Source organism: Elgaria multicarinata, chromosome 4, assembly GCF_023053635.1.
Source record: "Elgaria multicarinata webbii isolate HBS135686 ecotype San Diego chromosome 4, rElgMul1.1.pri, whole genome shotgun sequence".
Lineage (NCBI taxonomy): Eukaryota > Metazoa > Chordata > Lepidosauria > Squamata > Anguidae > Elgaria > Elgaria multicarinata.
Window position 1 is genome coordinate 91849506 of NC_086174.1, and position 27985 is coordinate 91877490.

General features: G+C 42.3%; 1 protein-coding gene across 1 annotated transcript in view; it reads left to right on the forward strand.

Annotated features, from left to right (window-relative positions):
- LAMA4 (laminin subunit alpha 4) overlaps nucleotides 1-27985 on the forward strand; it is a 102262-nt gene that overhangs the window by 52408 nt on the left and 21869 nt on the right. The window contains exons 9-24 of the mRNA XM_063124767.1: nucleotides 1178-1289; nucleotides 3751-3918; nucleotides 5759-5952; nucleotides 7376-7492; nucleotides 8989-9137; nucleotides 10065-10206; nucleotides 11828-11924; nucleotides 12626-12739; nucleotides 14714-14899; nucleotides 15527-15666; nucleotides 17928-18101; nucleotides 20115-20257; nucleotides 21185-21347; nucleotides 22181-22308; nucleotides 23692-23863; nucleotides 27317-27448. Coding sequence (XP_062980837.1) covers nucleotides 1178-1289; nucleotides 3751-3918; nucleotides 5759-5952; nucleotides 7376-7492; nucleotides 8989-9137; nucleotides 10065-10206; nucleotides 11828-11924; nucleotides 12626-12739; nucleotides 14714-14899; nucleotides 15527-15666; nucleotides 17928-18101; nucleotides 20115-20257; nucleotides 21185-21347; nucleotides 22181-22308; nucleotides 23692-23863; nucleotides 27317-27448 — 2331 coding nt within the window. The remainder of the gene's footprint in view (nucleotides 1-1177; nucleotides 1290-3750; nucleotides 3919-5758; nucleotides 5953-7375; nucleotides 7493-8988; nucleotides 9138-10064; nucleotides 10207-11827; nucleotides 11925-12625; nucleotides 12740-14713; nucleotides 14900-15526; nucleotides 15667-17927; nucleotides 18102-20114; nucleotides 20258-21184; nucleotides 21348-22180; nucleotides 22309-23691; nucleotides 23864-27316; nucleotides 27449-27985) is intronic.

The window sequence follows — 27985 nt, forward strand, 5'->3', positions numbered from 1 at the left end:
TTCTGCCCCAAAGTCCTGCCCTGAGGGCACCACTGCTAGTAGCAGGTTTCTCCCTAATTTGGCATCACATCGTAATTACTGGGCCATACTATTGTGTTTCCTTTCCCATTCACCACATCATTGGTTGCTTCCTGTGGAGGCTGGTGGCTCCAATGTCAGTGAGGTGGTGAATCAGCTCCGGATTTCAGTCAGAAAAGGTCAAAATTCTAAAGGAGCTATCCAAGGTGCGGAAGCACATTGGATAGCTCCTTCAGAACTCCATTGACATAGGAGCCAACCGCCTCCACTGCAGTACCCTAAATTATCTTCTAATCATAGAGCTGGCAAGACCTTGTAAATTATCTACCCCAAGCCTCTGTGTGATATAAGAAATCCAGAACTAGAATATTCCCAACAAATGGCTGCCCAGCTCAGCTTGAAGACCTCCAGTGACCCATGTCTCAAAACAACACACAAGTTTTAATCTAGTAAACATTTTCTTTCATTCTTTCTATATCCAGATTCATAGCCTCATGGAACATCAAGTGGAGGCTGGTGGTTCCCATGTCAATAGGGTGGTGAATCTGCTTGGGGTTCCAGACAGAACTCTAAAGGAATGATGCAAGGTGGAAAGCACCTTGACTGGCTCTGATGGAAACCTGGAGCAGATTCACCGCCACACTGATGCTGGAGCCACCAGGCTTTGCTGGACTTGCTTCTAGTGGGGATAGGGTAGAGAAACATGCAGTATCATGACAATTTCATTTATGAATCTGTGGTCTGTAATCTGGCCGAATTCTGCTAACGACATGCAGTATCTTGTGCAGCACCATCCTGCTCTGGACAAAAGCTCCACTATATTCAATGGGTTTTACTCCCAGGTCAGCGTGTGTAGGATTGCAGTCTTAGACATGGATCAATTTGAACTGCAGCAGATGGAAGTCAGGGGAGATATGTGAAAGTTTGCATCAAATGCCATTGAAATGTGGAGAAGTATTCCACAGCCTTCATTGTAAATGCCAGCCGCATGCCTTTCTTTTTTCTCCAACCTTGTCAAATATCATTTATATCCTCCATAGACCTTCCTACATTCATCCGCCAGAAGCAAAATTTTGTTTATATTAGACAAACTAACACAAGCCTGCAGATGTAAAAATAAAGTAAAATCTAATATTTTACACTCATGGTTTATTCATAGAGAAATCAAGAATCAAGCAAAGGCCTACTGGTACAGAAGGAAACCATGGCGACCACTGACCGTGCTACTACTCTTGTACAAGTACTTGGAAATGTGATAGATAACATCCAAGGTAAAAAAAAATCCTGGTTCATCTGAATGCCAAGAACAGAACAGTGAAACTGCCAAAGGAGAAAAGTCAGCATAGCTGTGTTATAAGCCAGCCAAACTTAACATATGAAACTGAAAATGCCCTAAATTGAACCCAGATTTCCCACAAATACATAAGAAATGTTTCCTGCATAAATCGCTGAGGGCTCCATGAACATTGCTGAACTGGTGATTGACTGAGGATGCTGTGAATATTCCCCAGGTTACAGCCTTTGATTCAAAAGCTTTGCAGTTTTGCAGAGCAAAGATCCTGCATATTTTTTCAACTAACCAACCATTAATAGACCATTTTTCAGATTTTACTTCGTGTGTCAGCAAAGCAGGGTCAGTCGGGTGTTTGGAGCAGGTTCATGTGACAGTTTCCCAGGCTCCCAGTTCATTGCTGTAATACATATCTAGAACAGCAGCATGTGTCCCTGTAAGATCCCTGCAAGTAAGATCATCAGAAGAACCATGCTGGATCAGGCCAAGGATCCATCTAGCCATTCTGTTCACAGAGTGGCCAACCAGCTGTCGATATCAGACCCACATGCAGAACGTGAGTGCAACAGCACCTCCCACCTATGTTCCCCAACAACTGGTCTACATAGACATACTGCCTCTGACACTGGTGGTAGCATAGAGCCATCAGTAAACCCTATCCTGCCACCCACCCACCTACTTTTTTCTTTAATCCTTCTCCCATCTGTTTTGAGGAGCTGGAGAAGTAAGCAGACCCTGTTGTTCCACCTTTGGGACATTGCTATGCCGAGAGAAGGAAATGACCTTGCAGACAACATATTAGGCTTGGTCTTACAATTGCACCTGCCAGTTGTGTAAATGAGCATGAGATGAAGTTTCCGGTATGCATTGGAACAATGCATCAGGCTCCTATGTATGAGCATTGGGGCCATAACTATCATGATCTATAACAGGATGTAAGAACGGTTTCTAATGCTGATGGCAATCAGCTGCCCACCAGAATGTTTATTTTTATTTATTACTACATTTATATCCCACCTTTTTTCCTCCTGCAAGGTGGCTTACATGGTCCTCTTCCTCTCCATTTTATCCTCACAACAACCTGGTGGGCTAGGTTAGACTGAGGCCACAGCTAGACCTAAGGTTTATCCTGGGATCATCCAGGGTTCATCCCTGCCTGAGCACTGGATCCCCTGTGTGTCACCTAGATGAACAGGTTTGACCCCTGGATGATCCAGAGATAAACCTTAGGTCTAGCAATGGCCTAAGAGTCAGTGACTGGCCCAAAGTCACCCAGTGTGTGTGGCTCTCCAGATACGCATTTAGATGGGCCCATAGAAAACAGCCTTTCCCAACCTTGGGTCTCCAGATGCTGTTCAACTATAATTCCCATCATCCCCGGTCAGCACACCCAAAAGATGCTGGGAGTTGTAGTCTGGGGACCCAGGGTTTAGAAAGGCTAAAAGAGCATAATGCTGATGTTGTATTGCTAAAGTTAAGCAGGTCTCAGCCTGAGAACCCCTTGTAAGCTAGACTGAGCCTTGATTCACATGTTATACTCTTAAAAAGGGAACACATGTATTTTTTAGCAGAGTTGCACTGAAAGTTCATATTTATGAACATTCAAACTGAAAATTGTATTTTTCGGAGCCCAGAAAGTTTTCCACCACCCTCCCACCCTCCCCCAAACAAATTATTCACTTCCCTCCACCAACATTTACAGTCTGGCTACAGTCTGATCTTCAGCTATTTGGTGCCTTTTTTTAAAAAAAAACTTCTTTCTTCCTATTTATGGGCTTTTCTACACCAAGTTTACTGGGGCTTCTGCTTCCAGATTCTTTGTGGGATTAAAATTGGAGCCTTAACGTACTTCCCCTTTTTTCCATCGGGATTTCATTTCTCTGCAAGTTTCATTATGCATTATTCATTATAATTTCACAGAGAGATACAAATCACCATTTTATAATAGTGCATTTTCCCCATTACAAATAAAGCCATGGAAATAGTCATGAAGCATGAAAGAGGCCCTGGAGTTAACAACATCATACAAAGGACCCACAAACTTCCTTGAGTAACCAATCTCAATCACAGGATAAAAGCCTGGTGTAGAGAAGCCCTATGTGCTCCTATATAGGAAATCAAATTTGCTAAAAGCCAGTTTTTAAGGAAGGCAACTCCATCCTTGCTCAGAATAGGCAAACACTTTTGCACTGTTTCAGCCCACACACACACTCAAAAAAAGCATTGAATAGGGGGCAATTCTCAGCCCCCACTCCAGGAGGGAATTTAGAGGGGGAAGTTCAGACCTTTGGCTGATCCCAATCCAGATTGAGGCCTATGCACTTACTTGGAGGTAAAAAAAGAAAGTGAGCCTCAGATACATGCTACATACTTAATGTGGTATGTAGTTCAGCTGCCAGTTCCTTGTTTCTCCATTTGCCTGTGGCTTGTTTGTCAAACAGAAATCAGTAGCAAGGTGGAATACTATGGCATTGAGCATGACCTGAGGCCTGAGGATATCACTGAGAAGCTCAAGGCAGCAGAACAGATGCTGAAGGACCTGAGACTACGCAAGCCATTCACCATTCAGATGCAACTTGCTGGCGAGGAGTCAGATGCAGCCAAGGAGTGTGAGTTATCTTTCCGTCGCAAAGGCATTGTCTGGCTTGGAAAAACAAAACATGGATGTGCAGTTGTATGTAGAAAACTGCATATTATTATTATTTATTTATTTATTTATTTATTTATTTATTTATTTATATAGCACCATCAATGTACATGGTGCTGTACAGAGTAAAACAGTAAATAGCAAGACTCTGCCGCATAGGCTTACAATCTAATATGCACAGACCTTTATGAGGGACAACCATGATGGTACCAATTAACTCAAAATTAACTCATTATTTCCTTCGCTTAAATATGCAATATGATTATTTAAGCATCAAAGGATCTTTATGTAAAATGGAGGTTTTTCAATAAGCAGTCAGTATTGAGTAGTTGTGGTGGAGGTTATATATACCTTTCCTCAAGTAGTGCTTCTCCTGTGAGTAAATCACATTTTTGCAGCACGCCAATTGAAATATTGAGTCACTGGGAAAATGCAATTCTCCCACTCTCCTCTCTCCAGCTAGCATTTTCATTGCAGTGGAGGATGCTGTGTGGACTAGGAATTAACCAAGGATCAAGGACACCTTTCCAGAGACTCAGCCACAATCTCTAAGCTTTCCTCTTCCTTCCTGTTAAGCCATTCAGAAAGGGAGTTTTAGGAAGGGATGAGCGGAGAGGTTCTTGCCTGCCACCTTGTGTTCCAGTAAACCACAGTCCAATATAGAGTCATTGTTGCTAGCTTTTTCCCGACTTAAGCAAAGCCTGGCACATAATTATATTTAGGAAGAGTATCATAGAATAGTAAAGTTGGAAGGGGGCTATAAGGCTCAATGCAGGAATCCGCCTTAAAGCATCCCTGACCCATGGTTGTCCAGCTGCCTCTTGAAGGCCTCCAGTGTGGGAGAGCCCATGACCTCCCTAGTTCCATTTGGGACATAGGAGCCAAGTGATAAGGCTGACATCTAGAATTTGAGGATGGGGATCCATGAGCAATGATCTACTGGGGTTTAACATTTCCCTAAAGTGGGGTGCCTTTAGCACATAAACAGCTCAAATTCAGTGCTGCCTTCTACAAATCTAATTTCCTTTCATCTAGTCCTGGATTAGGGAAATGTTTTGACATTCCTCAAGTAATTCAGATAAATGAGTTGGGTCATGCATGTTTCAATGAATTTCACAACACAAGTGCACATTAAAGACCATTTCACACATTACAATTTTGGATGTAAACCTAGGATGTTTCAAGAGTACAACTAAAAATGTAAAATGTGAAAGTACATTTGTCAGGGTGATTAGCTGCTGCTCCTTGTCATGGGTATACTCTTCCATTGTGTGTAAGATAGCTCTGAAAAGGGAGTATTTTTATCAATGTGGTGGTTTATAAAAGAGGTGAGCTCACGCAAGATAAACATTGAACGGCATCTAATCTTGGACAGTTTCTAAAACTCACCAAAGGATTCTAAAGCTCACCTCCATGAGTATAGTTATTTCTGTGAAATGGAAACACCTTCCATGAATGGAGTGACAACACTGGATGCTACCCTAATTTTCCAAGGTCCACAGCAAAAAGAAGATATGTCGTACCTATGAAAAGTTACATCAGAATGTTATTCCCCTGAAATTGCATTATATTGGCTTAAGCTCTTTTGATCTTCTAAGGGCACACTCTTATGCATGTTTAGATAAGGAAAAAAAGCCTACAACACCCAGTATTTCCCAGTCAGCAATGCTAGGAGTTGTAGATCTTTTTTTCTATTTAAACAATGCATAGGATTGTGCCTATGTAGTTGGGCTTGTAGTGCATGCTGCCGAGACTGAGGACAAGGCAATTCACAAAGGCTAATCAGCAGCGTCTTCTCTTAGTGTTAGAAAAAGCTGAAAAGTGGCAGCGGACACACAATGAAACCAGATCTCTGATTCCTGATATATTGGACCAACTTGGGGAGCACAACGGCAATCTCGCAGACTTGCAAGAGGCCCTGGACCAAGCTCTTGATTCCATCAGAAAAACAGAAGTAATAAATAAGGAAAGCACTGCTAAATTCCAAGAGCAGGAGGTACCATGCAGCATATTGTATTAGTGTTTGTATTTGTATCTAACTTCTTTTTATGGTTTTGTATTTTTACTGTAAACTGCCCAGAGAAGTTTGGCTACTGAGTGGTGGGTGGGTGTGGGTGGGTGTGGGTGTATGTAATCTACAAGAAACATATCCCCCAATAGGGAAATGTGATTTTTTTAAAACAAAAAACAAAACTGGGGTTTTGTTACTGCAGAGAATATGAGATACAAAAAAGAGTGTCTCTTGTTCCCCATTCTTAAATATGATTAGCCTAATCCAAAGCCATGACTGTGAACAAGGGGGACTGACAAGAAAGATATTCTAGTTATAAATTAAAATAAGTTGCAATGTGCTGATCAAAGATTTTGGATTAATGTAATGAAATTTTATTAATATTGGGGGGAAAGAAGGATCATGTTGTATTCTTGTTAGGAAAACCAATCTCTTCACTCAACTAGGCAATGGACCAGATAGACAACTTTCACAGATAAATATAGATTTTTACACTACCTGCAAAAAGCTATGGATCAGACATTTCCTGAAATAATTCTAAGATTAAACCATGCTCTGCAAAAATCTTAAGATTTGCCATCTTCTCACTTTCATAGAATCATATGGTTCTGTGAAAGCGAGAAGCTGGCAAATCTTAAGAGTTGGAAGGTGCCTATAAGGCCATCGAATCCAACCCCCTGCTCAAAGCAGGAATCCACCTTAAAGCACACCTCGAAGATGGCTGTCCAGCTGCATCTTGAAGGTCTCTGGTATGGGAGAGCCCACGATCTCCCTAGGTAATTGGTTGCATTGTTGTACCACTCTTGCAGTCAGGAAGTTTTTCCTGATGTCCAGCCGGAATCTGGCTTCCTGTAACTTGAGCCCATTATTCCATGTCCTGCACTCTGGGATGGGATGGCATTTTGGAGTATCCCCTTCCTTAAGTCCAGGGTGGGCAACTCATGGTCCCGCAGATGTTGTTTGGACTCCTTGTCTAAGCTGCACATGGGGTTCCACTTAGTACAGATCTGTTTCAAAACAAGAGGATGCGTGAATGAAGTAGGTCATTATCTGAACTGGGTCTGAAGTAGGTCATTTGGGATAATGTGAGGCAAATGAGATGGCCCTTTCTGTGCTTTCTGTAGCCTTTTTTAACATAGCAGTCCAGGAGCAAAACCAAGAAGAGACGCTATCGTGTCATCCGAACCAGGGGGGGATCTACACTATTGCTTTTAAAGCGCTTTAAAGCACTTTGAAAACGTTTTGAAAACTGTATATGCAGTGTGTCCTGGGCCCCAACAGTTGTCAAAACTGTTATAAAGAGCTTCAAAGCGCTTTAAAGCAGTAGTGTAGATCCCCTCCAGGTCAATGTTTGAAATGTATCTAACATTTCTGAAAACTGATTCAATTTTTGTTTTTTCTCTCACAGAAGCAACAAGAAATATTGGAAGAGCAGATTAATGATGTTAACAGTACTCTGCTGATTGCCAGAGATATTTTAAATGGAGCACATCAAATCAACTTTGAGCTGAATGAGGCAATACAAGTAAGTGTACATTCACCACAGGGCTTAACCGCATTTAGGTGTTACATCAGCAGCAACTTCAGCCATGGTTAACACTAGATAATTTCTTTCTTAGTGGCTAAAAGAAGACTCTGATTAGCATTAAACATGGTTAACAGGGGTGCAATATAACACTTAATCATAGTTTAGGCTGCAGTCCTATATACACTTACCTGGGAGTAAGTACCACTGAAAACAATGGGGCTTATGTATGAGTAGACATGGCTAGGCTTGCACTGCACCTCTGACAGGGAAAGGTCAGTCCCACTGAAGAGAGGAGAGGGGATGGGACAGAGAGCATGTGATCCTACATTACACTTCTAGTGTCTTAATCATAATTCATTGATGCAGAATTCACTGGTGCATTGTGGGAAGTCACAGCCCTTTAGAAACAAATGGGGATCTTGATCATCAGAAACTTCTGTTGGAACAACACTTTATTGAAGTCTGTGGGACCTATACGGACAAGAACTCCAATTAGAGCCTAAGACTTTAACCTGAACAAAATTAAAAGCATTGCTAAATCAGATTAATAGTATTAAAACCTTCTTTATAACACCTTAGTCCTTATAGAATGTAAGAGTTGACTGATGATCTCCTCCAGTTTAGACCTAGTTCTTGATGTGATGGTAAACTTTTATCTGGAATGTACTACTGGAGGTTGAATATTCCTCCATACAATTGAATATTCCTCCATACTAATGAACAAACAAAACTCCCCCTGAACCAAGGACCTTTTGTACATGAGGTGGTATCTACTTTTGGTTTTGGCACAGAACTGAGATCAGCACACTGCCCAAAGAGCATTTCCTTTCCTGCTTTTCCACTACCTAACCTCTAGCAGAACAGCACAAATACACAAGAGGAAACCACACATTCTTTCAGTTTCACATTAAATGCTGCATTTTCCCTGCTGTAAAAAAACCACAGAAAATTGTGGTAAGAACCAGAAACGAAACTGGAGGGTCACAACGTCATCTAAAGAACCCATAAACAACCATAAGTAGGGAATGACGAGTGCACGATAAATGCCTCATGTAGGAAAGTCCAAGGAAATCAGCGAGAAGGATTCTAGTTAAGCTGTATTCCTGAGGTGCTTGTTTTCTATGTGCAGTGGGAGGGGGGTATGGAGGAGAATTCAGTCAAACAACCCCCCACCTAAAATCTGGAGTGATACAATCCTGGCAGAAGTCGACTACCTAGGTGAGAATTTGGCCTAAGAATCCCAAAACCTTTTCGGCAATTTCTTTATCTACCTAATTTTTATACTGTTGTTTTTGTTTTTATGTTTCTGATGATTTTTAAATTTTGTATACTTTTTAATGTTTACTGTTTTTAACTTTTGTAAACTGCCCAGAGAGCTTCAGCTATGGGGCGGTATATAAATGTAATAAATAAATAAATAATATGAATAATTTGTAGGAAGATTTTTTTTCAAAATCACTGCTATTCTTTCTTTACTCTTCTTGTTTGGTCAGAATGCATCCAGCTTCTATGCAGAAATAGATGGAGCTAAAATACTCCTACAAGACAAACTGGCCAACCTCTCAAGATTCGATGACGCTCTGGTGCAGAGGGCCATGGACTATGCACAGGAGCTCCGTGTTCTTGCGGATGACCTAGACAGGTACATTTTAATAATATCAGATTCCATATCCACAACAAATGGGCCCGGCCCAGCCAATGTGAAGCACCTGTAAGTCCCGTTCATCTCAGCAGGACAGAATTAAGGATGTGGTTAACCCTTCCCTGGGAATGAATTGGACTTCAAAGTGCTTCCTATTAGCTGGATAGTACCCAAGGTTAATAAAAGGAGAGGCTGGTTAGGAAAGCAGATACCATAATAACAAAAAGAATAACGCTTAGCATTTAAATAGCGCTTTAAAATGTGCGTATATTATCTTGGTAGTGCAGCCTTAGAACTGTAAGGTAGGTTAATATTATATTACCCCATAACACAGACAGTGAGAAGCTATGGCTGAAAGATTTTCTTACCTGAGGCCACCTAGTGAGTTAATGGCCAGTGGAAGCTGGTGACTCCTATCTCAGTGGGGCAGTGATTCTGCTCTGGGTTTCAGTCAGAACCACTCAGAACTCTAAAAGTGCTATCCAAAGTCCTGGACCCCATCCCCAAAATGGATTCAGAACCTCAGATAGTTCCTTTAGAGTACTGACTGGTTCTGACTAAAACCTGGAGCGGAACCATCAACCCACTGATGTAGAAGCCACCAGCCTCCACTGGTAATGGCTGACATGAAACCTGAGCCAGCCGCCTTCTGCCTCACAATTCAAACTCTTTTAACACAACACCATCTCTCAACGTCAGGCCAGGCTAGATGAGATGTGGGCGATCCATGATCATCTCTGCTGATGTCTCTTTATTTACTTCAAAGAGTTTGGGGGAGGATGCTAATTTGATCAGTGAAGCAGCACTGGGAGAGGGAGTTAACTCCCAGCCCCCAGCCCATGCCATTTTCCCTATCTAATTTGTCACATTCCAAAGCTGCTTATGGCCTCTCTGCTTAAAACTCTATTTCCCCACCCTCTGTCACAGGTCATTGCATGGTGTTGATACGAATGGATTAGTACAAAAAGCATTAAATGCTTCCAATGTCCACGAAAATATCATTAATTACGTTCAAGAAGCCCATCAGATGTCTGTGTTGGCATTAAACACTACAGAGCGAGTCAGCGATGTAAGTAACACTTGGTACCCTAGTCAGTGCGCCATGATCCTTATGTCCTTAAGACGAAGCCAGATTTGCCCCTTCTGAAAAGTCTGGTATGTGAAAAGGTCCCATACAGTTTTTCCAAAGATGGCAGGATACTCTCAAATTCCAAATGAATTACATTGTGCCTTCTAATGTTATGTACACTGCGGTAGTGCAATTGCAATTGCAGCTGGAAGGACAACAGCATAGTGTGTGGCAGAGGTTCCATTCATTGCAATAGGGGCAATAGGGCTCATTCCTTCAGTGTCCTGCTTTGGGGCTCCCCAGAGGGTTGCAGAAGCAGGATGCTGGACCCCATGAACCTTTGCTCAGATCCAGCAGGACTCCTCTTATGTTCTTAGTGGAGCTTGCACAGGACAACATTCTACTAGATCAGGGGTGGGCGACATTTGGCCCTCCTGACATTGTTGGGCTGCAACTCTCATCTGCTCTAGTCAGCATGGACCATGTGAGGGATGATGGGAGTCCTCAGCATCTGGAAAGCCACAAGTTGCCTACCTCTGTGCTAGATTGTGCTCTAGACCTCCAAACGGTTCCATGCATAGCAGGAGAGTTACCTAGCTGCTTGTTGTAAGTCTGAACGCAGTCTAAGCTCCCGCCAAACTATAAGGCTAAATGCAAAGCACAAAACATGTGAGTTCTGCTGGGCACTAAAGTGTTCACCGAACAAGAGGCAATATGTTCCAGCTGCAGTCTCTGGTAAATTTTGTTTGGGAATGATTTTCTAATCATTACTGCAACAATTACATAATTCCTGCATACCTGAAAAGTTACCATGGGTTGTAGTCAGACTATCCATGAGAAGAACACCCTGCTAGAGAAAGGGGGACAGCATTTTTTGTTGATCCCCTCTTCTCCTTCTGCCCCCAGAAAGCAGTTCTGGGTGATTAGAAAGCAGGCTCTGCAGCACCCCCGGGAAACAGCATGGAGGGAAACGCTGGGCCCTGCAGGGGGAAGGAGCAATTGGTGAAATTCACCTTGCCCTTCCTCCAGCAGGAATCCTCTACTGGATCTCGGTCACTTCCACTACTCTGAGCCAAAGATCCATGGACACTTCTAAGTGCAGTGCAATGCATCCATGATCTGCCCCCTCAATAACAATAAGGAAGCTGTATGTGGCTATCGGAATACTTGCACACATAAGGGCCTCCTGAATCAGGGTGACTGTCTCATAGGTACAAGATGCAATAAACTGTGCTTCCAGACGGATGGCTACTAGCACTATCGATCAAAAGGCATTGCGTAACCATTCCACCTTTTTTTCTTCGTTAACTGTTTGTTTGTTTGTTTTTGTAGAAAGAAAAAAGATGGAAGAAGCAGTGGGAAAATATGGGAGGGTTAAGTCACCATGAGTCTTTCCTCTCTCTCTTTTTTGAGAAAGGCATCTAAGAAATCAATAATAATAATAATAATAATAATAATAATAATAATAATAATAGAAGTCTAAGAAGACATCTGGACCACCAGTAAAATTCCGAGAAGGAGAGCAGGGCAATTGCACAATAAAAGCCTCATTTGGAAGCACCCCAAGGTGCCTATTTTCATGCATTCTGATTCTGATTCTCTTTCTGAAATGAATTTGTAGGCTGTTGTTGGAATTGACACTCAGATCACTTACCATAAAGAAGAAAGCAAAAAGCTTCTCCATCAAGCCAGAGAACAGCAACAGACGGCAGATGCTAGTAAATATAATCTTTTCTCTTGATTCAGATGGAATTACAAAAGCTCTCTATATGGAAAGGAAGCATCATGAAGAAGAAAAATGTTGACAAGAAAGTTTTAATCATTATCTCCCATTGAGAGTTCTGCAATTCAAGGGCTTGAATATTTCATGCCCAACAGAAGCTGGCTTAATAAGCACACATTACTTTATCCATTTTGAGCCTTGTTGTTCTCTGGGACCCACAAATGCCTATCCTATTACCAAGCCATATATATGATTTACAGAATGTTGGTACTATTTTTACTGCAATATAAAACAACGGGGATTAGTGCTTTTAAACTGTCAGAAGCAGAACCAAATGCTTTTGATGTTTGCAGTGTTTTATATTAGTAATGTAAATGCACTGTCACCTATCCTAAGTGGATGCCAGCTAAAAATTATTTTAAAGAGAAGATCCTTAAGGAAGATTGCAGGTTCCCTTGGCAAAAGCTGATGGGAATTGGCCAAGATTCAGTTTAAGAAATCCATACTACCTGAAACTTAATTAGTGTATGTGTCACTAAATATATCCCAGTTAAATAGTTCAATAACTACTAATGTCAGTTAAACATGTAGTGAAACTTCTTTTAGATGCATTAATATCAAGACTAGATGTAACCTTCATTAAGTCACACACAGTAGAAAAATTGTTTCTAACATTTTATTTCTTCTTCTTTACAGATGATTTAGCTGTTGCCGACACAGGTCGACGTGTTAATGGGACTCTTGCCAGGAAGAATAATTTTAAAGCCCGTTTGATGAAAGTCATTACCAAAATACAGATGTCAGAGCAAGGTCAGGAGATAAATACTGAAAAATTTAATCTTGTGAAACTGATTAAAGAAGAAATTTATACTAGGTATCCCCTTAGTGGTTATGTCAGGTAGGATCCAATTCAAATCCTGCTTACTGATTCTGTTTTTAAAAAGTGGGGTTGCATACCTGTCCTTAATTCTGTTGTGTTTATTTGATCTTCCCAATAAAGGGCATTTTAAAATAATATTTACAATTCAATTTTGTGACCCCTGCAATGTAAACAGGAGCAAGATATATTACTTATGAACTGTACTAAGAATCATTTTTGTCCCCGTGCCACTATTCTGATGGATCTCTACATACCAAATATTTTGTAGTAGGTATTAAAACAGGATTGAAACATATATAGTGTGGAGGAACACTTCTGTCCAACCTGACTCACATAGCATGGTACTGCATTCATAGTATTCTATGTGCCATCCATTGTTGTGCAGAGCTTTAGGGTCCACATACAACAGAAAATACTGCAAAGATGTGCCATGGCCATTGCAGGAGCGACGGTCATGGCAGCGAATTAATCCCACCTCCTGTCATGAGTAGAAATGGCTCCGGCAGCGCTACTTTCTCTGGCAACAACCACTGCAAAACCATTGGCCAGCGCAGACGGACAGGCTACAGGAGCAGCACGGGCACCAATGCGTCCCTCACCAGTGGAAGCCTCTCATCACATTACATGCGAGGAGACATCTCTGAAGCTTCCTCCGTCTGCAGCGAGCGTGTGCCGAGGAACAGGCCTCCCTGCTCTCTGCCTCAAACCTAAATGGGGGTGGAAGAGGTGCCACCGAGACAACTGATTCCCTCTCAGCGAAGCAGTTCTCTCAGCAACGATGCATCCTTCACCATAGTCTCCACAGCAAAAGGGACAGGGGCAACTGGAACAACGCTTCCCACTGCCCTGTTACTATGGAAATGATGGTGACGAAGGGGCGGGGGGTGCAAGGAACTGTGCTGTTGCTGTGACAAGCAGGGCAAATTCTCTCCATTGGCCAGAATGGAAGGGGAATCCTTTGCTGCAGGAGGAGGGATGCTTGCACGTCCAATTCCCCTACATCCCTCCTGCTATAGCAAAGGGTTCCCCTTCTGTTCTGGTGAATGGGGATGAGACGCACAAGAATCCGTCCTCCTTGTCACAGCTGAAGGATGGGCCCTTGTGCCTCCCCCCCCCCAATATCGGTGGATGGATTTTGCCCGCGGCTGGATGCTGCATGTCCAGCCATGGGAAACATCTTTCACCCCACCCTGCAATCCATTTGGAGATTGGCGTGGCAGTTGGTGGTGGCAAGGGATGTGCACATCCCTGGGAACATGTGGGGCACCGCAGTGGGTGGTGCCCCACACGGGGATGGCATATGCTCATGCCGGGAAGCGCATGGGGAGCCAAGAATCATGTCACCCCACGGGATTATTTCCCCTGCCAATGGGGCCCCATTGGGCTAGAGTGGTACGGGTTTCTGCCCCTCTTGCCTCGCAACTCTGTAGGCAGGGAAAATAATCAACGGAGCCCACCACACAAAACGATAAGCAACGCTTGTGCAGTAAAACATTCTGCAAACTGTTGGTTATTTTTTCAAAATAACTGTGACATGGTTTTTGCCCGACAGACAACACAGTCAACAGGGGGCTATTTAAGCAACGGTTGATTAATAGTCCACCATCAACTAATGTGTCATCCAAACTGAGCCAATCGATAGTTACTAGTGATGATGGCTATATATTACCTTCAGCACCAGAAGCAGTGTGCTTCTGTATACCAGTTGCTTGGGAACATGACCCTGAGGGTGCTATTGTACTCATATCCTTGTTGTGAGCCTCCCATGAGCATCTAGTTGGCCACTGTGCAAATAAAATGCTGGACTAGACAGGCCTTTGGTCTGATGTGACACAGCTCTTTTTATGTTCTTATCTCTTCCCCTTACACTAGTTATTAAGAGTCACTTTTTCTTTGTTTTACAGATAAAACCAGAGAGCGTTTGGACCAGTTGAAAGTCATTACTGATCAAGCTCTAAATACAGCTGCAGTAGTAACCCACACTACTGGGTCCATGGCTGAGAATCTGACCAAATGGTCCCAAGATCTGAGGAACATTAAACCTGAAAGAGCAGCTTATGAACGTGCTACCGTCACAACAAGGGAGACAGGTATCCTGATGGGAAATGCTAAACAAATGGGATCCAGAATTAGCTGATTACCTACAATGGGTAGAAGACCCTAGAGGGTAGAGCTCCGGCTATTGGGTGGTATAGAAATGTAATAAATAAATAAAATAAATAAATAAATAGAACAACAGCTACAAATATAATATATAAATTGCTAAAGTTGGGCAAGTGATCATAGATAGACAGACAGACAGACAGACAGACAGATAGAATTTGCAATGGGCCTGTGCAGACAACACGCTAAGCCATGGTTAGGCCGCTAACCCTTTTGCAGCAAATGTTTAGGGAGTGAGTTTAAACTGTGGTTATGTAGCCACCATGGTCAGGAATGGTTCACATGATGCAGTAAGTTATGGTTCATATGCCACGCTAAGCCATAAAGTTTAGCTCAAAATGCTTAACTGCCGTGGTTTAGCATGTCATCAGAACAGGATCAGTGTCTCTTTATTGCTTATTCCAAGTAAAACTGCATTGTATTTATGGCTTTGCATTTTGTGTTCAGTAGCCTATGGGGTTTAACAAAATAAAGTTATGATTGATATCATCTCTTGGCATGTAGCGTTGATGCCAAGCAGCCCACTCACCCTCTTGTGTCCCTTTCAATGATAGTGAAGAGTCTCACAGAAGTCCTTCCACGGCTTCTGGATAAGCTGCGGACTGTAGAACAGAAGTGGCCAGCAAACAATGTCTCAGCCAGCATCCAGAGGGTCAGAGAGCTCATTGCACAGACAAGGAGTGTCGCAAAGAAGGTAAAAGTGCTGGAGGGGAAATTTCTTAACAAATGATCTGATCATCTCCTGAATTCAACCTTGATGTTACGTTATATCTTCCCTCCTGGATTCCTCTCAACATTCACAGCTCTTCTCAGTGGGGTGGCAAGTTTCAGTCTGAATGGTCAAATGACACTGATGTCATGTTAATGTTTACTGCTGTGGAATTCCTGAACTCCAAAATATATAAATCAATACCAAGTGCTGTTACATCTTTATGGGGGGAAACGGAGAGGTAGTGTTGGGAAAATGCTTCTGAAAAATCATTTAAATCTGCACACTGAAAACCATCGGAGTGTTGGCCATCCATATTTATTTTATTTATTTAAAGAATTATATCCCACCATATCAGGGCTTCTTAAATCAATAAAGACTCAACACGATATACATTTAAGTGATTACAAATAAATAAATAAATTTGGGCATAGATGTCCTCATATGTATTATGGTGTTACAGTAGTGCAGCTACATATATCAGTGTGTGACCCAAATAAAAACCTCCATATTCAAAATAAAGATAGTAATTGATATAAATTATATAAATGACCCTGGGTTGGATCCAGGCTTGCTGTTCTGTGAATAGAAGGATTCTTTCATTCACAGAAGGAATTCCAATCCAGCGGGAGAGGTGACTAGCACATAGTCAAACTATGGAATTCGCTACCACAAGACATAGTGATGGCCACCAGTTTGGATGGCTTTAAAGAGAGTTAGACAAATTCCTGAAGGAGAAGTTATCAATGGCTACTAGTCTTGATGCCTCTAAGCTGTCTCCAGTATCAGAGGCATCAATCCTATGCTGGGGTACGTGGGTGAGAGGGTGCTGTTTCAATCATGTCCTACTTGTGTGTTCGTGGTCAACATCTGGTTGGCCGCTGAATGAACAGAGTGCTGGAAGCTGCCTATATTGTACCGGGTTTCCGCCACCTTAAGCAAAGCCCCAGGCTTTCTCTGCAGCAGGGTAGCAGTGGTTAATCCCAATGCAGAGGGAGGGCATGGGATTTCTGGCAGCCATTGGCATGCCAGGCACCCCTCCTGCCCTCTGCTCAGCCAGATGGCAACCAATCAGGAGTCACCATCTGCCCAGGAACGCCTCTGCCATAACTCCGGAGTGAAGATAAACAGCAGATGCACTGTACTTGCCTTGCTCCAGGGAAAAAAGTCGGGGTAAGTCCCCAACTTTTTAAAGTCGCAGCTTTTCAGGAAAGCCACACAATGGCTGCAAAGTATAACCAATGCAGCGCAACTGTGTACTCACCGTGGGTCTTTCAGACCATCTAGGCAGCCTCCTGGACTAGATGGACCCCTGGTCTAATCCAGCGTGGCTCTTACGTTCTTAATTCCATCAATTTCCCCTTCTCCCAGCAAAACCACCCACACTGATCTAAACAGTTGTCCAATCCTCAAGACCAGATGGTGGGGGCATGCATGGAAAACTGTCAAAAGTTGTCTCCTTCCCCATTCTGCCCATAGGACCAGATAGTGGTGTTCTATTCTGGGCAAATCTGGAGCCAATTTATTGGATATATTTTACATTTTAGCAAATTTTATAATTTATTAACCTTCCAAAATACTTTTATCAAGCTGTGTATGGAATACTGTAGGGGTGGTCAAAAAGTAAATTTCCAGATGTTTTGCACTTCAACTCCCAACATTCCTGACCATTTTTGCCATGCTAACAGGGGCTTCTGGGGGTTGGTCTCAAACATTTGGAGATCTACCTTCTGCTCACCCCTGGAATAGTAAATGAAGATGAACGAATGGATTGCATTTTCTAGCTTTTATTATATTTATTACATTTCTATTCTGCCCAGTAGCATAAGCTCTCTAGGTGGTTCACAACAATTAAAAACACAAAATACAACACAATGAAATATAATATAAAAGTTTAAAACTACAGTGTAAATAAAATACTAACAAAGCAGAACCTAGCAGCACTGCAAAGATTTCAAATGCAGTACCAGATTTAAAACAGAAATTATCACTTTATTCTTCTCTTTTACACTGGACATGTGATCCACGAAGCCAAATATAGCTGACCTCCCATGTATCACACTGTTATATAGGAGTAGCTGTCGCCTAGAATTTTTGCAAAATCTTCTAATCTGTGAGTTGTATCCAATGTTAACCCTACTTAGAGTACACCTATTGAAATGAATGGGATTTAAATTAGGCTAACATAGGATACAACCCCACAAAAGATCATTCTAACATCTGACTTTCCATATTTCAATCTTCAGGTTCAAGTCTCGATGTCATTTGAAGGTCAGTCAGCTGTTGAAGTCAATCCCCAAACAAACATGGAAGACTTAAAGGCTTTCACATCTTTGAGTTTATACATGCTGCTTCACAAGGGCAACACACAGCAGGCAGCACCTCAGGATCAGTTCATTCTGTATCTAGGAAGCAAAAATGTAAGATAATGTATTTTTGTCTCATTGAAAGTACAATGTTGGACATGCTAGTAGTTTTGCTAATGGCACGGTTTGAAGTTTCTTTTCATCCATGTGGCTCTATTTCCATGTTTATAGGAGCATGAATTGGTGATTTTCAAACATCCCTCGCCCCACTGTCTTTGATCTTCTGCCCCGGCACTAGAGGAATGGACCGCTAGGCCCAAACGAGCCAGTTCTTGAAACAACTGGAAATGAGAGGCAACACTCATTTCTGGAAGGGGACAGGTCAGTGGAGCTCACCGAAGGGAGTTCCGCTGACCTGACCTGTTCTGAAAATGGATGTTGCTGCTGCTGATTTCTGGGCTTATTTTCGGAACTGCTAGCTCAACAAAACTAGCAGAGGCACATCGGCAATATAGGATACTGATCAGTGTTTTCAAACAGCAAAATATTTCATCTGCTGCAGTGTGATATATTCAACCACATTTCCAATCAACTGCCCATGGGCACTGCACACATAGAACAAATTACTGCACTTTAGCTTTCAGTGCTCACATTTCATTAGTGCTCACCTGCGGGCAGTCTACATTTCAAGCCTTCCAGTTCCAAGGACTTCAAGATTAATAGTGCTTATTTGCTCATTGAGTTTGCGATTGTTCCAGGGAATCACATCTCTACTCCACAAAAAAACCAAAAACCTTCAGACATCCTCATTAGTAAAAGATCTTCTCAAGGACAATAGACAGCGCTTGAATACTCTAATGAAATGAGGTGGAGCTGCTTGTTAAGAAGAATAAGGCCAGAGGATCCTCTGGTGAAGACTAGTTCATCCTTTGTTCATTAAAAAATAAAAAGAGTGGAAAACTGTTTCAGGGATGATGGTGTAGATTTCTTAGTGATACCATGCAACCAATGATTTGGGCAACTAACCGCCACTTTTGCTTGAAACTTGAACAACCTTCCCCTACCACTGCCAAAGCTTTAGACTAGTGCTTTCAGGAATGGAAATTAGCAGGGTTGTCACACAATTAAATAGAAAATCTTATGCAGTAATCTTATACATGCTTACTTATGAGGAGGCCTCATTGAACTCATTTGGATTTACTTCTAAGTAGACATGTATAGGATTGCACTGTTAGTTGAGTAATAGTATGAATTTTAGTGCCGTTCTATATGAGGGTTTTATTGTGTACTCGTGATTGGTCACTTGCAATAGTTTGCAGATCCTGCATATGACGTCGTCATTCTCCAGGGCCTCTCCCGTGCTTTGCAACCACTCTCGCAGCTTTTTTCTTAATGGAGAAGGTCTAGAATATCCTAAATGGTGCCATTAAACTCTCCGTTCGCACTACACCATAGTGCCATCTAGTGGCTGTATAATGAAACATGTAGAAAGGCAGAGAACTAACTTCCCGGAAAAAAGGCATATATAAAGGAGCTGATCTTAACCTTGCAAAGAATCTGGAAACAGAAGCACTGGTAACGGTATGGGAAAAAAAAAAAGCCTCATGTAGAAATGCACTTAGTTTATTCAGGAGTGGAGCATCTATTTCAGCCTAATTGCTTCGGACAAGCACACCGAGGGCAGCAGTGGGTACAGCCCAAAGTGGGAGAAGCCACACCCACTGCTGGCATGCATCCCTCAAACTGCTTGTCCGTCCCCCCATTCACTCACACACACAAACGTATGCTCATGTCTTTTAGATTGTAAGCCTGTGGGCAGGGACTGTCAAGAAAGACTTTTGTAAGCCGCCGTCAGAGCCTTTTTTGGCTGAAAGGCGGCATAAAAATGCTTAAATAAATAAATAAATATACATAGAATGTCCCCGGCTCTTCTACCCAGCCATTGCGGGCTCCTTCTTTCCACCTGAGACTGAGTCCTCCCTTTGTCTTGCTCTTCCCTGTCATTAGTATAGAAGGCTTACCTGTATAGCCATATTTTCATCCTTAATTGTTCAGCCTATATTAGCCATTTTGTCTGCAACATGTCTTAGAACCCTCATGATCTCGTATTCTGTATTCCTTCTCCAGACAAAAAATTATCTGGGTCTAGCGATTAAGAATGACAACCTGGTATACATTTACAATTTGGGTGGCGGCGATATGGAGATACCGCTAGACTCCAAGCCAGTGAGTTCTTGGCCAGCATACTTCAGCCTTGTTAAAATAGAAAGGTAACATGACCTGCATCTGCTACATTTCTTACATAACTGATTGGGTTGAAGAAAATTAAGAGGAAAAGAGAGGAATGTGGTTAATTTGTTGACATTACTTTGTGGAGTGATGATCAAAGGTGTTAATCATACCATTTTAACAAACTGACAGGATGGCTATCCCTGATCATTATCATCAGCGTTCCCTGCCTAATTATCACTGCAGCTTAATTATCATCAGTATCTACTACTTAAATACAACAGAAGTAGAGATTTCCCTGGAGGGAGCAGATTCATGAGTTTAGAAAACTTCCCCTCTTTTCTTCCTGATCACTACATGTGCTAAAATGTTGAAACGTGCCAGAAAAGAAATGCTGAAAATTGTTTTCTCTTTTTCTACAGCAATAGTTTTCAAACTGCGTTGTAGGTAACCCTGGGGTTCCTCTGAAATTTACAATGGGTTCCTCAGTGAGCATCATTTGACGAGCATATTATAGCATGATCTTTACTGACTGCTCATGGATGTTCGCAGGTCCTTTTGACAACGTCCACCTCCCCTGCATCTCCCACTCCTCCTGCTCTTTTTTCCATTAAAAAATAAGACCCAGAAAATCCAATCTTTTTTTTTTTTTACTATAACGACACCTGCCGCCCTTACTTGCTGTGTGCAGGAGAAGCAGCACAATAAAACTGCCCACTGAATGGGCCACACGGTTGTTGCTTGCTTCCTCTTTCTTCCCCGGGTGAAGATGCTTCCCCAGAAAGAGCATGATCTGCAGCTTAGCTCTTCTTTTAGAAAGTTAAACTTCTAGACAATTAGTTTTTGGAGTATAAACATTTTTTAAAAAAAGTTTGGGTTAGAAATAGTTTAATCCCTTTTTCGTATTTAATCATTCAGCTAAATATATGAACATGGGTCCCATTTCTCATCCCACTCTTCCTCAACAGGATTGGGAAGCATGGCAAAGTGTTTCTCACTGTACCAAGTCTCAGCAGCACGGCTGAGGAAAAGTTCATCAAAAAAGGAGAGGTCCCTGGTGATGATTCTCTGTTGGATCTGGAACCTAAAAATACAGTTTTCTATGTTGGAGGAGTGCCACAACATTTTAAGGTAAGAAAAATAATTGAAAATGGGTTTCAATTTGCCTATAAATCTATGCACTGATCATTATTATTTTACTTAAATGAGGAAATGTACTTGGTGTGAATAATATATACAACCTTTTGCACTGAAGGGAAAACCTTCCTCCAGAATGCAAACCACAAAGCTCTTTATGTAGTAATCAAGGAATCGGTTGTGTTGCCTTGTGATAGTACTTGTCATGACTGGTCCAACTCTGGAAATAAGTGTTTCTGCTTGTTTTGGGGATTGCTTTAGGAAGCACTAGTTCCTGCCATGCTAACTGTTAGTCCCACTGCTAGAACCAAACAAGCAGAGGCACAAAGGCAACATTGGATACTGCCTACAGAAGTTTATGAAGGGTCCAGACAATGCCATCTTGTAAGACACTAACACACACACAACCCAGAGTTTTTTCCCGCTCCTTCCATCTTTTTTCATATGACAAAAGTCCGTTAAGGATTTTAAGAAAGACAGAATAGTTGTACATAGCCTTTTGATTGGTAGTGCTAAGAGCCATCTGTCTGGAAGTATCCAGAATGTGCTGTGACTGGAAAGAAGAAGGAAAATAAAAAGAGGCGAAGGAAAAAGGCATGTGTGGAACAGATTAGTGGAGAGCGTTAAATGAGTTCACAAGTGATGCAGTAATAATCAGAAATTGAGAGGAAAAATACAACTTATTATTATAGTCATGGGAGCATGTTTGGAGTTATAGCAGAGTAACCCAAGGCTAGCCTGCAAAGGGCTGTTTTACAAATTTGGCTTAGCTTACTAACTTTTACATTGGTTTCACCTGTGTTCCATTTGGTTCCTTCTCTCTACAGCTCCCTCCAAGTTTGGACCTGCCTGGCTTCATTGGCTGCTTGGAGCTTGCTACATTGAATGATGATGTAATCAGTTTGTACAATTTCAGAAATATCTACAACATCACCAAATCTGTACCCTGTGCCAGGTAGGGTGAATTGCAAACGTCTTACTTTTTGTGATGTGAGATAAGAAGTGGTAAGAAGTGCCTTTCCTTTTATTAAGATCATTCTCACAAATCCATGTAGACTGACTTCGATGGGCGAAAATGAGTACATTTAATCTACATGTAGAAAAGAGTGGTTGAAAAGGAGTAGTTGATCTTGTTTCTGTTTCCCAGCTCTGTTATTCCATTGTTAATAAAAACCTGTCCATTTCCTGTTGCGCATGGGCAAGGTCACAGATGCAGCTACATTGCTTGATTTCTCAGCATTTGATGACTTGCAGGAGAACCGGTGAGCTGACTCCATTCAGAAACATTGTTCCTATCAAAGTTCTTCTTTTAGTGTCTTCTCTGGGCTCATCTACACCAAGCAGGATATTCCTTTATGAAAGCGGTATATAAATGCAGGAGCCACACTACTGTTTTATAATGATATTGAAGTGCACTGCAGGATCTACACTACTGCTCTATAATGGTACTGAAGTGCACTGCAGGATCTACACTACTGTTTTATAATGGTACTGAAGTACACTGCAGGATCTACACTACTGTTTTATAATAATATTGAAGTACACTGCAGGATCTACACTACTGCTCTATAATGGTACTGAAGTGCACTGCAGGATCTACACTACTGTTTTATAATGGTACTGAAGCACACTGCAGGATCTACACTACTGCTTTATAATGGTACTGAAGTGCTCTGACAACTACACCAAACAGGATATAACACTATGAAAGAGGTATATGGTATGTGTCAATGGGCCCCAACAGTTGTCAGTGCACTTCAATACCTCTATAAAGCAGTAGTGTGGCTCCTGTCTTTTACGTACCTCTTTCATACCACTTTCATAGTGGGATATCTTGCTTGGTGTAGCTAAGCCCTCTGTGGAAACTCATTCACCCCTGCCTGATCACCACAGTACGTAGCAGACATGGGCATGTAACTCTCTCCTACCATTACTTCAGTAATCATCCCTTCCTATCCAGCATGTCTGGGAATCCTGTCAACAGTAATGATATTACATCAATCTTACTTTACAAACATGTTCATATAAGGCCTCCTCAACAGATAACACCTATTTCTGAACCTTACAGTCACAGTTAATAGATTACTACATTAAACAAAACATGCCAGAAAAAGTAACACAAATACTTCTTCCAGTAAACATTAGACAAGCTGACTTATCTATACAAACAGTGAATGGCAGACTGGATAATAAATTGCTGTAAGTCGTTCAGGCCAACTACCTCATTTCCTAATTTTCCCTTTCAACGTCGCTTCCATAATTACTTCTCCAGGGCAGAGCATGTAGGCCTTCTGATTACAGTGTTCTGGTATTTCTTTGCTTCTATTCTTCTTGCTAGAGATAAGCTGGCCTTTACACAGAGCCGGGCTGTGAATTATTTCTTCGATGGCTCTGGCTATGCTTTGCTGAGGAATATTGAGAGAAGAGGGAAGTTTGCCCAGGTGACTCGTTTTGATATAGAAGTTCGAACACCAACAGATAATGGACTCCTACTCCTGATGGTTAATGGGGTAAGTAAAAAAAAAAAGGAGAGGGAAATAAGTTTACATTTCATTTCCCAGTTCATTGATGTTTTCTCTGACATAACACAAAATAAATTATTAAAATCGTTTTTATGGCTATGTATTCGAAGGAACACGGGAAATTATATACTGTGAAAAAACTGGGTGCAAACAACTGTTTTATCTTGTAAGGTTGAAAATCCTAGACAGGTTGAAAAGTCAAAGTCGTAGGTTTCAGCAAAGAGAATATGGCCTGCTCTTTGATTTACTCTGACATGGAAAAATTAAACTCAGCAGTTTGCAATTCCCACAGCCACCATTGGACTGTTATGGACTCTTTTTGTTAAGTGCTCTTAAACATCCTTTTCCTAAACTCTAAGCTCCATCAGATGAGGGTTTTATTCCACGCTCGTTACTGGGCACTCACAGATTACTCACATGACATTGTCTGCCTCTCACGCGTCTTCTGCCCCTTCTGGCCTTTGTTGCACTGCAAAAAAAAACAGAGAAAGTCCAGTTGCTGCTCTCACCTACTGGACTGAATGGGGCTAATAACTTCCTGTTTTCAGGAAGTGACATTGGAGCGGCAACAGAGAAGAGACGGGAGCCGCACATTTGACCTCGATGTGATGGTGCTTTCTGTCTCAGTGCCCCTTGTGACACCCTCTGGCAGTGGGGCAGCTAGGCCCAGGCACTGGGGTTAAAGTCCAGGATCCCGCAACTTAAGTGGCCCCAAATGACTATCCAGTGAGCAGCAGGTGGGGGTGGGAGAGAGTGGCAACAGGCTCTGTCTCCGCATTTGAAATGGTACATGCTCAGAGTATTTCTTTTTCATCAAGGCGGGCAAACAGGGATGTTTGTTTGTTTTTGCTCTAGAATATCAGGAATGTAGAATCAGTTGGGAAGGGCAGGGGAGAAGGGAAATAAGCATAGTATGGTAGGTAAGGGGGAAAGTTAATTAAGTCCAGGGTCTAAAATTACTTAGCTGTGCAATGGCCCTCTGATTGTCTCTCTCAATATACCGTATTTCTTCAATTGTAAGACGCCATCGATTGGAAGACGCACACCAATTTCAGTACCACCAACAGGAAAAAAAAACCCTGTCACACCCGCGATTCTAAGACGCACCCCATTTTTAGAGATGTTTATATGGGGGGGAAAGTGTTGTAGAATTGAAGAAATAGGGTATGTAGTGCAGAGATCATATTCCCAGGATCTAGCCAGGGCTAGCACAATTATAAAAGCACACCAAACAGCCATTTTTCCAACCCTTCCAGTTTTGTACCCTTAAGATAACCTTCATTTTTTTTTACCCTTAAAGGCAGCCTAAAAATAACATTAAAATAAATAAATAAATAAATAAATAAATAAATAAATAAATAAAGCATGAACAAGCTTCTTTAGGTAAGCATGGCCCAGAAACCATGCAGGTTCGATGTTTCCTTTAAAAGGGATAAATTTTACTGAGTACATGACTATATCAAAAGCCCAAAATGTAATCAAGAAAATTTTTTAAAATCTCTTCCTTCACTCCACCTCTCTTATTCACAGTAAAACTCAGCGATTTTCCATGGACTTCTGGGCTGTCATCCATTGTATATTGTACACCTGCCCTCTCCCAGGTAGACCTGTTAGGACACCCTTCCCCAAACACACAGATGTTTTGGACTACAATTCCTGTCAGCCCCAGCCAGCACAGGCAATTGCCTGGAATAATGGAAGTTGTAGTCCAGAACATCTGGAAGGCACCAAGCTGAGAAGGATGCATTAGGATAACAGGAGGTTATAAGTGAAGGTTATCCTAATAACAGAAAGCTGGAGGTGCTTATAAGACCACGGGTATTGTCTGCTCTGGTTCAGATGATGGGGTGGACCCAGCAAAAGCCAAGCACCTTCCATCAGCAGGATGCTTTTGATCCAGCCGAACTCTCCTTTTGGGTAAATGGGGAAGAAGGTGAACTACACCAATTCCCTGCTCCTCTGTAGTCCCCTATGTCCTCTGAAAATATTCTCTCAGGTGCCTTCCAGAGGGAGTGGGAATCAGCAAAAACTGCCTCCCCGCCTTTCCACCAGTGGAAGTGTTCTGTGGATATAACCCAATGTCACCTAAATAAATCTAAACTGACTTGATTTAAGCTAGCTTCAGAGCATAGCTAGATTTTTTTCTAAAAATCTTGGATCACAAAGGACCTTATATGGGCAGAAAGGCACTTCCACTCACACAAGGTGCGCTGTTCCCAAATTCTGCCAATTTCCTCATTCCACTGCAGCCCTCCACCCACCCAATCACATACCCAATCATATGCTGGTCTAGAGATTCTGGATGGCTACAGTGGGGAAGAAGGGGCAGGAAAGCTGTCCTATTTCAGGGACAGGGTCCTCTATCAAGTGTGTGTTTTCAAAACACATGGTTTCCTCCTGCCAGCAGAGAAGCTTCAAGATTGCTGGTAGCAACCAACAGTGATAAGGTGCACGGCTGAGGAGCAACTCCTTAGGCAGTTCAAAGGATCCAAACAGCGGAGACACAGAGATGAAATTCGAATCAGTGCAAGTCTGATTCATGGACTGGCCTTGCTGGCTTTTATATAGGCCCTAGCTTGGACGTGCCCAACTCCCAGCTGCAGCTCATTAGAGACCTTCCGGTGAAGCCGGCTATAGAAGGGCAGCATTCACAGAGTTGAGTTCCTGGCCTGTAGCCAGGGCTTCTCCTGAAGGATTGAAATTGCTCTCTGACCTTCATTCATCATCTTTCGTGAGGGCTGGCTGGATGCTCCACTTCTGGCTAAGAATCTGAACCATCTGGGGAAGGAGGAGGTGGAGAAGGGAAACTCCACCAGATATCCTAGAGGGGCCTGCCGCCTCCTCATCTGCATGTCTGCCATCTTTCAAAGACGCTGCTGCTGGATCATGCTTGGGGGAAGAGCAAGCCTTGAGCTCAGGTTAACCAAGTCCTTCAGGGAGGAGGACTCCTCAGTGGGGTGCATGACAAAAGCCCACTGGGCGAGGAGATCTTTGTTTGTGCTTCTTTTATAGCTAACAATGTCATATTAACAACCAGTAGGGTCATGAACTGGTGAACAATTTGTACAACATTACAAGTATCTGTAAATGCTCCAAAATATTTGTATGCTGCCTTTAAGGGAAAACCCCTTTTAAGGGAGCCTGAAAAGATTGATTAAACACAAGTCACTGTAATAAAATAATAAATTTACAAAGTCAGCTATTAATAAAACAAACAAAAACCCAGCTAAAAATTAAAAACCCAGCTAAGCGTTCAAACACACTGTTCTGTAACAACAGAAGCTAAAACCATCGCAATTTAATGGCCCATAAAACTCTATCTTAAGAAAAGGCCAGAGAAAACAAGTGTGTCTGAAGAGCTGCACATCTGTTGGCACTGTGTTCCATAACCACAGCACAAATCCTTTCAGTAAAATCGCATTGCTATTTTGTCTTGCGCAGAGTATGTTTTTCAGCCTAGAGATGCAGAATGGATACTTATATCTACAGTATGATTTTGGCTTCGCCAGTGGCCCTGTGATCCTAGAAGATTCAATGAAAAAGGCTCTGATTAATGATGCCAAATTCCATGAGGTATAGAGGGATATATTGTTATTGTCTTTTTAATAGTTGTGATTATGAGCCTTTTAAAAGGGGGTTTATTGTTTTGCTGTTGTTGTTGTTAATAATAGCTGCCTTGGGTGCTCTAAGTAGAAAGGCATACGTTGCAATGATACATTATCACAAATGCAAATGGGTTTCTGAACAACCCGTGAGCCACCGTAACACTTACCTCTGCTAGCCCCTTCCCCCATCACTTACTTGGCCTGATTTGGTGACTGCAACAACAGCAGTGATGGCATCCTTCTTCATACTGGCACCAGGCCCCTGTCTTGATGGCGACACTTTGGCACCACAAGGCCTCCAGCTCCTGCACTTCCATTCCTTCCTGGCCTCTGCACGGGAAAGAACGCAAGTGCGGATTTTCCAATGCAGCTGCGCTGAGCACCAGAAGGGATGGAGGAGGAATGAGGCAGCCAGAGGAAGACAAGGAGAGGGATGTAGGGTGCCCAAACCCCCTCTCCTCCCTCTGACCTCCCTCTGGCTGCCCATTCCTTCACACTTATTATT